Source organism: Oncorhynchus mykiss, chromosome 26, assembly GCF_057628025.1.
Source record: "Oncorhynchus mykiss isolate SJ-2025 chromosome 26, ASM5762802v1, whole genome shotgun sequence".
In the NCBI taxonomy this organism is placed as follows: Eukaryota; Metazoa; Chordata; class Actinopteri; order Salmoniformes; family Salmonidae; genus Oncorhynchus; species Oncorhynchus mykiss.
In genome coordinates this window covers 29,438,831-29,453,686 of record NC_143047.1, presented here as the reverse complement: position 1 = coordinate 29,453,686, position 14,856 = coordinate 29,438,831, and the positions used below count along the sequence as shown (strand labels likewise).

The 14,856-nt window shown below is 41.0% G+C and overlaps 1 protein-coding gene across 3 annotated transcripts in view; it reads left to right on the top strand.

The window, feature by feature from the left end:
• LOC110506757 (nuclear factor of activated T-cells, cytoplasmic 3) overlaps positions 1-13,356 on the top strand; it is a 107,299-nt gene extending 93,943 nt beyond the window's left edge. For all 3 annotated transcript variants that reach the window (XM_036964593.2, XM_036964592.2, XM_036964594.2), the window contains exon 10: positions 6,977-13,356. In XM_036964593.2, the coding sequence (XP_036820488.2) occupies positions 6,977-7,035 (59 nt within the window). In that variant the 3' untranslated portion in view covers positions 7,036-13,356. The remainder of the gene's footprint in view (positions 1-6,976) is intronic.
• Positions 13,357-14,856: the final 1,500 nt, after the last annotated feature.

Below are 14,856 nucleotides of genomic sequence, written 5' to 3'. Positions count from 1 at the left end.
GCCTTTCTCTCTCTCTCTGTGTGCGTGTCTGTGTGTGCATGTCTGTGTGTGCGTGTCTGTGTGTGCGTGTCTGTGTGTGCGTGTCTGTGTGTGCGTGTCTGTGTGTGCGTGTCTCTGTGTGCGTGTCTCTGTGTGCGTGTCTCTGTGTGCGTGTCTCTGTGTGCGTGTCTGTGTGTGCGTGTCTCTGTGTGCGTGTCTCTGTGTGCGTGTCTGTGTGTGCGTGTCTCTGTGTGCGTGTCTCTGTGTGCGTGTCTGTGTGTGCGTGTCTGTGTGTGCGTGTCTGTGTGTTCGTGTCTGTGTGTGCGTGTCTGTGTGTGCGTGTCTCTGTGTGCGTGTCTCTGTGTGCGTGTCTGTGTGTGCGTGTCTGTGTGTGCGTGTCTGTGTGTGCGTGCTTTTCAGTGTGCTTCTCCGTCAAGATGTTGGCCAGCGCCAGGCAGACGGAGTGCCCGGGCAGGCCGGAGATCCTTGGTAATGTTGGAACTTAACATTGACCTTCAGCCAGGAAAACAGAAAGAGAAACCTTTTATTTGTTTACAGAGTCCCATATCAATGTTTTGAATATAATATTGTCTTGTTTGTATGCAAATGGCCTCTTGTACCAGCTCGTGGGTTGTGTTATCGGTTAGCTTGTCAATTTTAGATGTCATTGTTGATTTGTGTTTCCTAACAGAGAGCCACTGTTATAGTTGATATCCCTATTAAACCCTGTAGTGTGCTTTGTGTGACAGCTGCTGTAAGGGGAGTGTATATGTCAAGTGTCTCAGAGAACTGTTGAGTCACACACACACACACACACACACACACACCATAACACATGGCAGTCAGGTTACTGCAGTTATCCGCCATTCTAGTTATGTGGATGCAGGAATTCTTCTAACTCACTAAACTAGCCTCCAGTCCGGACAAATCTCTTAAAATGCCATTAAGTGCCATTAGGCGTTTAGTCACTGTGAAATGCAGCAGACACATAGAATGTGTCATTATCTGATCCCTACTGCACATCCTAAGGTCATGGTCTATTGTGGTAGAAGTTTAGATGAATCTTCTGGTTGGCCATTCCGGATCCTATTGGCTTCCATTCCAACATTTTAGGATGGCCATTCTGGCTCCAATCCTGTTGGCTTCCACCTTGTAACTCACTCTTGTGGTCATCTGATGGCTTCCTGTGAGCAGACATTAAAGGGGCCAGATCAAAAGACATGTGTGTTGTGAATCACTTACAAATGGGAAATCCACAGATGATTCACAGAGATGAGTGACTTTGTTAAAACTGCAGCAGTGTTCTAATGAGGCTATAGTGTTCTGACTGGAGCTCTACTGTTACTGTGATCTGTCTCTCTGGCAGCGTGTCAGACTAGAGTAATAGACTACAGAGCTACAGTTAAACAAAAAAAAGAGATGTTAGCCTAGCAACCCTGGAATGTTTTTAGTCGTCTAGATTCTGTTACTGAAACTGACCATATATTTCCAATGAAATATGATCATTAAGTGGACTTGTCCATTTGACTTGAACGCCTGATGTTTTCTCTTCTACCCGAGGCTCTCAGAAGATGTGTGCATGTCATTGCAAGTCTTCCTTTTGACCAACTGAATCTTGGCTTGCCTGTCCCGTGCCTTGCACAAGTGTTATCCATCGTCACATGTTTTCTTCATTTGGTAGAGTGGAGAGAACAATCACTCAGTCTTCTTGTTATTTTCTGAAGCTGGTTCTCTGTTGGAGCGCCCTACATGCCCTTTTCTGCTTCACACTTCAGTGTTTGTCTGTCAGGGAACGTTTTTTTCAATCTGTCAGACGGGAACCAGGGTGATTACCTGTTTTCCATCCTAACTGATGACCTGTTTATCATAGAAAATCCACATCTGTTTGATTGTTTCACTTCTGTTTCTCATTGCAGAGATCATTTTAGCAGATCCCTTTTAGACATGAAATGTACACATCTAGACATGACGTTAAAGATCACTGTGATTCCAAGCAAAGAAAAGCAAAGAAAAATAATTGGGGTCAGAAAGGACACACAATGTAGATTTAATAAGGGCAGTCTGTTTCTCCCCTATGTCTGGGTTAGGTAAAGTGATTCATGTGAGTTTCCCCTTTGAGATAATGACATGACACACACTGAAAACCTAGTTTTACCACCAATCAGTACACTGATGGACTTTGATCGAGGAGGGACTCTCTGTCTTTGACTGTAATTAGCCTAAGTCACAGTGATTGAAGGGTTCGTTCCCCACTACAGTACTGTCTGAGAGGTGACACTGGTCTGATGGGGAGGGAAGTCATGTTCATGGGCTGGTTTAGTCACACATCCAGTAAAGTAGATTAGCCCTAGGACCTTAGAAGCGAAATGACAGTTCACTGTATGAGGAGCAGTTCCCTGGCTTAATAGGGACCCCCCCCTCCTAGTCATATAAAGAGGATCTCCCTTCCAGAGGGTTAAAGAGACCCAGGGTTCTCTGTAGTAAGCTGGGCTAAATCATCACGTTTCTGATGCAGTCATAAAAACAAGTCAATCTGAGACATTGGTTCAGGTATGAAACTACTGAAGTCAAGCACAATTTGAAAGATTTTTCCCAGATCTACATCAGATTATAGACCTAGTTGATAATATTTTATATAACTGTCAGTCTTGTTAGAGCCCATTTTGAAAATTTACCAGTAGTCGATTAATAGGATATCTAATGCCCGTGTGAAAGTTTGCATCGTTTTGTGTGTTTTGTGTGTGTTCTGTGGAACGTTTTCTAAACAGACACAACTGCAGATAGACATTGTGCTTGAGACTTACATTAAACACATACAATAATGGTTCATTTTTAGTTGAACATTTCAGCTCGTGTGCTGTGATTAGAACGTGGATACATTGTTGTAGACTGATGTTTTATGTAAAGCTGTCTGTCGCAGTTAACCGACAAATACAGTCTATGTGTGAAGATAGATAGCCGTGTGTGATGGGAGAGGAAGAACCATCCGCCCACGCCAACAGGATAGAGACAGTGGCTAGCCAGCCAAGCACAAAGGCCTGCCCCTCCCTCTGTCACATCAGCAGTAGTAGCAGCTCACAGATCACACAAACAAATACAAATAAACACCTCTATTTCTATCATGGAACCACCAATAAGTTTTCACTGCTTTTTTTAATGGTAGTCAACTAGCAAGTACAGTTGACGCTACAGTATTCATTGTCGATACTGTAAAATTATGTTTGAAATAGTTGTATTACTTTTTCTGAGACAAATTTATTTGGGGGGATTTTTGAGAATGTACCAGTTTAACAGGAGTGCAATGACTTTGAGACGTTGTAATTGTATTCAGATATATAGCTGATGATTCTTAGGGATGGGGGTAACAGTTGATATATAGCTGATGTTCTTAGGGATGGGGGTAACAGTTGATATATAGCTGATGTTCTTAGGGATGGGGTAACAGTTGATATATAGCTGATGATTCTTAGGGATGGGGGTAACAGTTGATATATAGCTGATGATTCTTAGGGATGGGGGTAACAGTTGATATATAGCTGATGATTCTTAGGGATGGGGGTAACAGTTGATATATAGCTGATGATTCTTAGGGATGGGGGTAACAGTTTATATATAGCTGATGATTCTTAGGGATGGGGGTAACAGTTGATATATAGCTGATGATTCTTAGGGATGGGGGTAACAGTTGATATATAGCTGATGTTCTTAGGGATGGGGGTAACAGTTGATATATAGCTGATGATTCTTAGGGATGGGGGTAACAGTTGATATATAGCTGATGATTCTTAGGGATGGGGGTAACAGTTGATATATAGCTGATGATTCTTAGGGATGGGGGTAACAGTTGATATATAGCTGATGTTCTTAGGGATGGGGGTAACAGTTGATATATAGCTGATGTTCTTAGGGATGGGGGTAACAGTTGATATATAGCTGATGATTCTTAGGGATGGGGGTAACAGTTGATATATAGCTGATGATTCTTAGGGATGGGGGTAACAGTTGATATATAGCTGATGATTCTTAGGGATGGGGGTAACAGTTGATATATAGCTGATGATTCTTAGGGATGGGGGTAACAGTTGATATATAGCTGATGATTCTTAGGGATGGGGGTAACAGTTGATATATAGCTGATGATTCTTAGGGATGGAGGTAACAGTAGATATTATGCTGATGATTCTTAGGGATGGGGGTAACAGTTGATATATAGCTGATGATTCTTAGGGATGGGGGTAACAGTTGATATATAGCTGATGATTCTTAGGGATGGGGGTAACAGTTGATATATAGCTGATGATTCTTAGGGATGGGGGTAACAGTTGATATATAGCTGATGTTCTTAGGGATGGGGGTAACAGTTGATATATAGCTGATGATTCTTAGGGATGGGGGTAACAGTTTATATATAGCTGATGATTCTTAGGGATGGGGGTAACAGTTGATATATAGCTGATGATTCTTAGGGATGGGGGTAACAGTTGATATATAGCTGATGATTCTTAGGGATGGGGGTAACAGTTGATATATAGCTGATGTTCTTAGGGATGGGGGTAACAGTTGATATATAGCTGATGTTCGTAGGGATGGGGTAACAGTTGATATATAGCTGATGATTCTTAGGGATGGGGGTAACAGTTGATATATAGCTGATGATTCTTAGGGATGGGGGTAACAGTTGATATATAGCTGATGATTCTTAGGGATGGGGGTAACAGTTGATATATAGCTGATGATTCTTAGGGATGGGGGTAAGAGTTGATATATAGCTGGTGATTCTTAGGGATGGGGGTAACAGTTGATATATAGCTGATGATTCTTAGGGATGGGGGTAACAGTTGATATATAGCTGATGATTCTTAGGGATGGGGGTAAGAGTTGATATATAGCTGATGATTCTTAGGGATGGGGGTAACAGTTGATATATAGCTGATGATTCTTAGGGATGGGGGTAAAAGTTGATATATAGCTGATGATTCTTAGGGATGGGGGTAACAGTTGATATATAGCTGATGATTCTTAGGGATGGGGGTAACAGTTGATATATAGCTGATGATTCTTAGGGATGGGGGTAACAGTTGATATATAGCTGATGATTCTTAGGGATGGGGGTAACAGTTGATATATAGCTGATGATTCTTAGGGATGGGGGTATCAGTTGATATACAGCTGATGATTCTTAGGGATGGGGGTAACAACTGGAATACAGAATATCAAGGCTTTTAATTAAATTGATGAAAAAGTATCATTCTTGATTTGTGTTAATGAATACATTATTATTTAACCCCATACACAGCCAAATGTGGTTAAGAAATATAAAGGGAAGATCTTAAGATGAATTAATTTGAACGGACTCCCTAATATCTCGATAATACTCTGAATTTAATCTACACATGATTTGACTGTTAATTTTCCTCTCACTCCATCTACCAATAATATACCACATATATAAATACCCATATATAATATGACCCATATAAAGCAGATGCTGACTTGTCCATCAGACACGGTGGGCCATTAAATGTATGATTTCACAACAGACAGTTTCACAACAAGTGGCCAGTTGTAGGTAAGAGAAGAGGAATCCCCAAGCAGCAGGGCTGGTACTGTTGCTGTGGTGTATGGACAGGTCTGGCTGAATACCTGCGTGTCTATCTGTCTTAATGTGTGTCAAACTGTCAGAGCTCAGAGGACTCACTCGCCATCTCCTCGCTCTAAACCAGATAGTCAAACCCTCTCCTTTCTTTGCCCTCTGTCTCTTTGACCTGCCATGACTTTTGACACCTATGTGCCACATCAGGAAATGAACGGTGTATGAATGCCGCCACTGCTGCACGAATGCAAAGCTACCAGTCGCTGCTGTGTGGAAAATATCTTCACTTTTTCCACAAATACCAAACCAGGCTACGTATCCTCTCCTTTCACTCTCTCTCTCCTCTTTCTCTCTTTTCTCTCTCTCCCCTCTCTCTTCTCTCCCTCTCTTTCTCCCTCTCTCTTTCTCACCCTCCTTTTTGTTCCACAGGTTAACCAGATGCAGCTTCAGTTAGCGTGATATGGGGGTTAGAAGTTGATTTAATTTACGGCTGTGGTTTTTACAGGCTCCCCGCTGGTTCTCCCGCTGAGCCACGCTGGACCCGGTGTGAGCTGAAAACAGCTTTGGCACCACTGTAACAGTCAGGCCTCTGTTGGAGGCATCTCCAACATGCCCCACCGCCAGAGAGCGAGAGAGAAAATAACTTATTTATTTAATATTAGGCCTAGCTAGCTCTGCCTGGCAGAGTAATTACCTACAGCACTGTGCTTGAGTGCCTCTCTGGGGTCGACAACATGTGTTGTAACAATGGATTAGTTTTATACAGGCCCATTTACTACACTCGCAAACCCACAATAATAGGCTAGAGGAAATGTACTCAAGCTCAATTAAGAGGTGGAAGAAATGAAGAAACGCAATAGAGAAATGGTGCTCGCTAGGCCATTCAATAAATGGAGGATGATATTTATAGGAGTCGACATGTTGTGGTGGTAAAGACTAAATATCTTGGACGCTATCAAAGGTCATGTCTGACGGTAATGACACACGGCAGTGAATGGAATAGTTTCTCCTCGCTTTCTGGTTGTTGACGGTGGTTTTGTCATTCCAAAGCTGTGAGTTGAACCTCTGGGTCTTGCCAGTGTATGTATGAGTTTTTCCCTCTATCTCTCCACTGTGATATGCTGAAGCTGAACTTTTCTGTGTTCAGAGAAGTCAGTAAGTGAGCGGGGCAACATCGCCCTCTGCTGGTAAACATTTGTATTTTCTCACAGTCCGAATGCATTCAGGAACACAATTTAGATTTGATTTCTTGATAATATATGACAATCAATGTGGTCTCAAAAACTTTGGGTCAATTGAAGTTGAAGAAAGCCTTGCTAAGGTTTAGTAGCCTATAATAATAAACCCTCTGGACTGTGTTGTTCAGCTGTAGTGAACCTGTATCCTCTCTCTTTGTGTTTCCAGTGAATGAGATCATCGGCAGAGACATGTCCCAGTCCCCTGGTGGCGGTGCCCAGTCGTAGCGCTGTCCGTGGCCAGGCATCCACACACCCAGCTGGGCATAGCAGTGTCTTCACCAGCCCCAACACCACCACCTCCACCACAGGACTTTACCTGCCTCTAGGCAGGACAGACTGGGCTGAGATTCCCTTTTACACTTCATGGACCTACCAGTCCACAAAAAGACCCTCCAGACACACATGAACAAACCTTTCATTTACCCACATGACAGCAAAAGAGCTCAGATTCACCCACCTACACATGTACAGTGGGGCAAAAAAGTATTTAGTCAGCCACCAATTGTGCAAGTTCCCCCACTTAAAAAGGTGAGAGAGGCCTGTAATTTTCATCGTAGGTACACTTCAACTATGACAGACAAAATGAGAAAAAAAATCTGGAAAATCACATTGTAGGATTTTTAATGAATTTATTTGAAAATTATGGTGGAAAATAAGTATTTGGTCACCTACAAGCAAGCAAGATTTCTGGCTCTCTCAGACTTGTAACTTCTTCTTTAAGAGGCTCCTCTGTCCTCCACTCGTTACCTGTATTAATGGCACCTGTTTGAACTTGCTATCGGTATAAAAGACACCTGTCCACAACCTCAAACAGTCACACTCCAAACTCTACTATGGCCAAGACCAAAGAGCTGTCAAAGGACACCAGAAACAAAATTGTACCAAAACTGCACCAGGCTGGGAAGACTGAATCTGCAATAGGTAAGCAGCTTGGTTTGAAGAAATCAACTGTGGGAGCAATTATTAGGAAATGGAAGACATACAAGACCACGGATAATCTCCCTCGATCTGGGGCTCCACGCAAGATCTCACCCCATGGGGTCAAAATGATCACAAGAACGGTGAGCAAAAATCCCAGAACCACACAGGGGGACCTAGTGAATGACCTGCAGAGAGCTGGGACCAAAGTAACAAAGCCTACCATCAGTAACACACTACGCCGCCAGGGACTCAAATCCTGCAGTGCCAGACGTGTTCCCCTGCTTAAGCCAGTACATGTCCAGGCCCGTCTGAAGTTTGCTAGAGAGCATTTGGATGATCCAGAAGAAGATTGGGAGAATGTCATATGGTCAGATGAAACCAAAATAGAACTTTTTGGTAAAAACTCAACTCGTCGTGTTTGGAGGACAAAGCATGCTGAGTTGCATCCAAAGAACACCATACCTACTGTGAAGCATGGGGGTGGAAACATCATGCTTTGGGGCTGTTTATCTGCAAAGGGACCAGGACGACTGATCCGTGTAAAGGAAAGAATGAATTGGGCCATGTATCATGACATTTTGAGTGAAAATCTCCTTCCATCAGCAAGGGCATTGAAGATGAAACGTGGCTGGGTCTTTCAGCATGACAATGATCCCAAACACACCGCCCGGGCAACGAAGGAGTGGCTTCGTAAGAAGCATTTCAAGGTCCTGGAGTGGCCTAGCCAGTCTCCAGATCTCAACCCCATATTGGAGGGAGTTGAAAGTCTGTGTTGCCCAGCAACAGCCCCAAAACCTCACTGCTTTAGATGAGATCTGCATGGAGGAATGGGCCAAAATGACCTCTGTCATTGCCAACAAAGGGTATATAACAAAAGTATTGAGATAAACTTTTGTTATTGACCAAATACTTATTTTCCACCATAATTTGCAAATAAATTCATAAAAAATCCTACAACGTGATTTTCTGACAAACTGTAGGATTATTGGGGTCAGTGAGTGGCAGAAAGACGAGGAACATGTTCTCTGTTCAGTTGATTTCGGGTTCATTTTTAGCATTAGTTCTCAGGCCTGGGTTCAGATCCCCAGAGGTGATCACTGGTTTAGATAGTGATCACCTCCTAAACGGTTTCTATGCAGCTAAACTCTGCTCAGGGTGTCTGGATGGAGTATGAAATATACCCTATCAAGTCACAATGTTGTCCCTAACAGTGTAGTGCTCAGTGAGGAACAATAGGACCCCTCAGTAAGAATAAAGAAGGGTTGAATACTGTACTCATGATTTTCTCACCAGCATAGACCTTGACGGTACAAACACCCCGGTTGGTTGAGTGATGTCACAACAGCACCCCCTGGGAGTGTAGAGGTAGTACTGCAGCCCCACTGCGACACCCCCATCACCCTTGTCCTTCTTTGTCTCTTGGTGCCTGGGAGCCCCTTCTCTTCTTCTCTTGTGCTGGACTGGGATCTGTAATATGCAACATTCCACACTTCTAGTGACCTTCCAGCCATGTAGATATAGTGCCTTCAGAAAGTATTCACACCCCTTGACTTTTTCCACATTTTGTTGTGGTACAGCATGAATTTCAAATATATTAAATGTAGTAATTTTTGTCGCTGGCCTAAACGCAATACCCGATAATGTCAAAGTGGACTTATGTTTTCAGAATTGTTTATAAATTCATAAAAAATAAAAAGCTGAAATGTCTTGAGTGGTTCAGGAGTAAAAATGAACTTAACAAGTCACATAAGTTGCATGGATTCAACCACAAAGACCAGGGAGTTTTTCCAATGCCTCGCAAAGAAGGGCACCTATTGGTAGATGGGTAAAAAAAAAGCAGACATTGAGCATATCCCTTTGAGCATGGAGAAGTTATTAATTATACTTTAGATGGTGTATCAATACACCCAATCACTACAAAGATACAGGCCTCCTTCCTAACTTAGTTGCCAGAGAGGAAGGAAACGGCTTAGGGATTTCACCATGACGCCAATGGTGACTTTAAAACAGTTACACAGTTTAATGGCTGTGATAGGAGAAAACAGGATGAATCAACAACATTGTAGTTATTCTACAATACTAACCTAATTGACAGAGTGAAAAGAAGGAAGCCTGTACAGAATAAAAATATTCCAAAACATGCATCCTGTTTGCAACAAGGCACTAAAGTAATACTACAAAAAAAAATGGCAAAGCAATTCACTTTTTGTTCTGAGTACAAAGTGTTATGTTTGGGGCAAATCCAATACAACACAATACTGAGTACCACTCTCCATATTTTCAAGCATAGTGATGGCTGCATTATGTTATGTGTATGCTTGTAATCGATAAGGACTGGAGATTTGTTTTAAATAAAATAATAAGCAGAATGGAGCACAGACAAAATTCTAGAGGGAAATCTGGTTCATTCTGCTTTCCACCAGACACTGGGAGGTGAATTCACTTTTCAGCAGGACAATAACTTAAAACACAAGGCCAAATATACACTGAAGTTGCTTTCCAAGAAGACAGTGGATGTTCCTGAGTGGCCAAATTACAGTTTTGACTTAAATCTGCTTGAAAATCTGTGGCAATACCTGAAAATGGTTGTCTAGCAATGATCAACAACCAACAACCATCAACAACCAAAAGGTTAATTGTTGCACAATCCAGGTGTGCAAAGCTCTTAGAGACTTACCAAGAAAGCCTCACAGCTTTAATCACTGCTTAAGGTGCTTCTATAAAGTATTGACTCAGGGGTGTGAATACTTATGTAAATTAGATTTCTGTATTTTATTTTCAATAAATTAGCAAACATTTATAAAACGTGTTTTTACTGTCATTATAGGTTATTGTGTAGATATAATCCATTTTCTATTCAGGCTGTACCACAACAAAAGGTGGAATAAGTCAAAGGGTATGAATACCTTCTGAAGCCACTGTATCTGTGTATTAATACTACTCTCCTCCTGACTCCCCACACCTCCTCTTCAGGTTGAACAAATGCCTTATAAACCCTGTTAAATAGCAGCTTTGAATGATAGGATGGTAAACGCTTTTGTTGTTTGTTTGCACAGCTGACTCTTCATGCAGAGTATGACTTTGATTTTTATAGAAATGAGATGGATTTCTGAGTTTGTGATATGGAGACGCTTGACTTTCGATGAATATGTTTTATGCGATGGATAGATGAACACTGGTTTCCTCCAGACCGAGGTAGCCTGTTAAGACAAGTAAATATATATATATTTGTAACTGTAAGTAGACTCGTTGGAGTTTAATTAAAGGTGGTGTTTGAATTATCCACAGAGCAAGACGGACCTGTGTTCCTCTGAGCTCTGTCATGCAATAACTAAAGAGTGTCTGAAATGGCACCCTATTCCCTGTATAGTGCATTACTTTTGGCCAGCAAAAACTACATTTAATCCTGATTTAATGGTCAGATTGGATTACCAAATCTGGAGGATCAGAATAGTTTTGTTTTCTTTTGAAAAACCCAATTCTAACATGTAATTGTATCCGATTGCAGAAATCCAATCAGATAACTTTTTAAAAACTGGGCCCAGAGACTCTGCCTTCCACTTTGTAACAACCATACCTTCTGAGGGTAAAGCAGCTATTGGAAATAATATAACACATTGAAAACTGCAGATATAAACTGTTGATAAATGTCTTTTATATATAGTCATTTATATATACTGTATTTATGTATAGCCCCCCCTCCACCACCCCTGATGAACAAGGTTAAGTTAGTTTTAAAAAACGACTTTCATTTTTGTATGTTGTTGGTTCTTCCAGCGCCCCTGTGTGTTGCACATCACGACAATCACGACAAATTATCATTTTGTCTTCAGGACAAATATATGTATTTGTCAATCTTCCTCCTTGGGGAGACATACAGACTGCGAATGTATGGAATATTGATAGCAATAATAAAAAGATTTTCAGTTTGCCTGAGAATTACAACAACAAAAAGTCCAAAGAAAATGACAAAGTTGAGTGTTGAAAAGCAACATATTCCAGTCCAACATCATCATAAGGATGTTTCCAGAATGTGATTCTGAATGCTGGATAGATGTATGTATGTATGCCATACATTACGTAGTCATGCTGTAATATAACATGTTGATTGGTCTGGGTAGGAACAACTCCTATTGCCTTAACATGTTCTCTGTGATTGGACAATGATATATGTATATTCTTGCATGTATATTTTTTCTCTGAGAGGGTGTTGCTAATGACAACTGTCAATCATGTCCAATCAGAAATAGAAAAGAATTCTGCTATACACAAAAACCTGCCTGATGCCTTTAAAAACATTTTTTTTTTATTAAAAAAGAACCTTGATGCCTATAGTTGTAGATGCAGCAGAGATGCTTGGTTCTGTTACTTCAAGACTCTGTTTACACAGGTAGTTCAATTCTGATCTTTTTCTCACTAATCAGAACAGCCCTGAAAAAGTTCTGTGATTGGTCAAAGAACCAATTAGTGGAACAAATATCAGAATTGGGCTGCCTGTATAAACGCAGCCTTCTAGAGTATCAGCACAATACTTATTAGTCCTGCATACCAGAGGGCCAGTCAGTGAATCTGCCTTGTAAAGGACACAGGTCAAGCGTCTTAGTAGATTATATTAAGTGTGGATGTGTGCGTTTGTACCCAATAAACTGTAGATAAGTGTTTTTTTTATAATGAATTTCAGTTCTGTACAATACAAGCACACAGATGCATTAGGCTACTATGCAAACCATGACGAAAGCATCATGACGACGTGATATTTGGCATCGAGTACAAAATAACTGGTTTGTTTGTAATAATCTCGTGGCTTTTGTGTAAAACCTTTTCAAATAGTGAGGAAAGAATGTCACTATTTGTTTATTTAAACTATAGGAAGGCCTTAACTCATGTGTTAAATATGAATTACTGGTTTGTTGTCTGTATGCTCTTCTGGGTTAATAATTTACTTGAGAATATATATTTTGGACAGCAGGACGTTAGTTACAAGAGGAAGGGCTGGCTCTGGTGCTGCTTGTTACTGTTACCTGATTCACAGTATAGAGCTGATCAGAACCGTACTGTGCTGGCTTGGATGTTTCATTTTCACATGGTCCTTTCCAGCACAGTTCCCGCACTATGTAGATGCGTAAACAGGGCAGCCCAGTACAGCTCGGCTTGGCGCAGCTTGGCTCTATAGTGTGAATGAGGCATATGAGTCCAGAAACAAAAGCAGCATTAAATTCAGTAACCATTCGCTCTCTGCCATCCTCTTCTGTAAAACCAAAGATAAACAATATGTTCCCATTTTACATACTGGTAAAATGCAACACAGACTGACATTAGAACTCTATTTTTGATACTTTGAAATGGATGTCATTCCTAACGGTTGGGTGCATATATCTATAAATATATGTTTTGTAAAAGAAAAGGGAAATACAGGTTTTAGCTGATGTTTACAGGAACCTTGTATTGTCATTTCATGTACATTTTGTATTTTAAAACCATTTTGTAATTTAAGACTGCAGTGCTTTTTGAACGTATTCTAAGGGAATACCTTGCATTTAGGCTCTTACAGTAGTGTATCAATAAAAATACAAATGTCAATCTGGGGCTCTTACAGTAGTGTATCAATAAAAATACAAATGTCAATCTGGGGCTCTTACAGTAGTGTATCAATAAAAATACAAATGTCAATCTGGGGCTTTGTGTTTTTCTCTTTCTATACTGAACAAATATATAAACGCAACATGGAAACAATTTCTAAGATTTTACTGAGTTACAGTTCATATAAGCAAACAAGTAAATTGAAATAAAATTTCCCATGACTGGGAAAACAGATATGTCATCCAGAACTGGGACATTTTCAGCTTCCAGGAATTGTGTACAGATCCTTGCAACATGGGTCCATGCATTATCATGCTGAAACATGAGGTAATGGGGTGGATGAATGGCACGACAATGAGCCTCAGGATCTCATCACGGTATCTCTGCATTCAAATTGCCATCAATAAAATGCAATGGTGTTCGTTGTCCGTAGCTTATGCCCATAACCCCACTGCCACCCATGGGACACTGTTCACAACATTGACATCAGCATACCACATACCATCTGTCCGGTACAATTGAAACCGGGATTCATCTATGAAGAGCACACTTCTCCAGCATGCCAGTGGCCCTCAATGTTGAGCATTTGCCCACTAAAGTTGGTTATGACGCCGAACTGCAAGACCCTGGTGAGGACGACGAGCACGCAGATGAGTTTATGCAGAAATTCTTCAGTTGGGCAAATCCAGTTTATCAGCTGTCCGGTCTAAGATGATTCCGTAGGTGAAGAACCTGGGGGTGGAGGTCCTGGGCTGGCTTGTTTACACATGATCTGCGGTTGTGAGGCCGATTGGGCATACTACCAAAATCTCTAAAATGACATTGGTGGATTATGGTAGAGAAATTAACGTTCTTGCAGTCAGCATGTCAATTGCACACTCCCTCAAAACTTGACATCAATGCCATTGTGTTGTGGACATTTTAGAGTCGCCTTTTGTCCCCAGTACTAGGTGCACCTGTGTAATGATCATGCTCTTTAAATCAGCTTCTTGATCTGCGACATGTAAAAAACTATGTGCACAAAATTTGAGAAATAAGCTTTTTGTGCATATGGAAAATGTCTGAGCTTTCATTTCAGCTCATGATACATGGGACCAACACTTCACATGTTTACATTTTTGTTCAGTGTTAATAAATTGGTTGTGTGGGAGGAATGATGGTGATGGTCCTGAAGAGATCACCTTTTCACTGATAAACAAATCACTTTATGCAGGGCCTCATTTCATTGGAGTCATCCAGACCTACACTGGAATATACATGTGGAATTGACTAGATCAGCCTACTAATAGGGATTACTAGAACACCTTATTTATGAATTTGTGTGTGCCATTAACGATTCGAGACATCTAGTTGTCCAATTCAATCCAGTGTAAAAATACATTTCATTGGTGCATTATGCCATACATTCAAAAATGCTTTTCACAGCAAAAATAAAGGTTACTAGTTGTCAATAAGCACACCATCCACCATGTCACAGACTACTGTATATCTTCGATATAATTTAATTGACACAGTTCAGAACAAATTAAGGCAATTTAAAACACT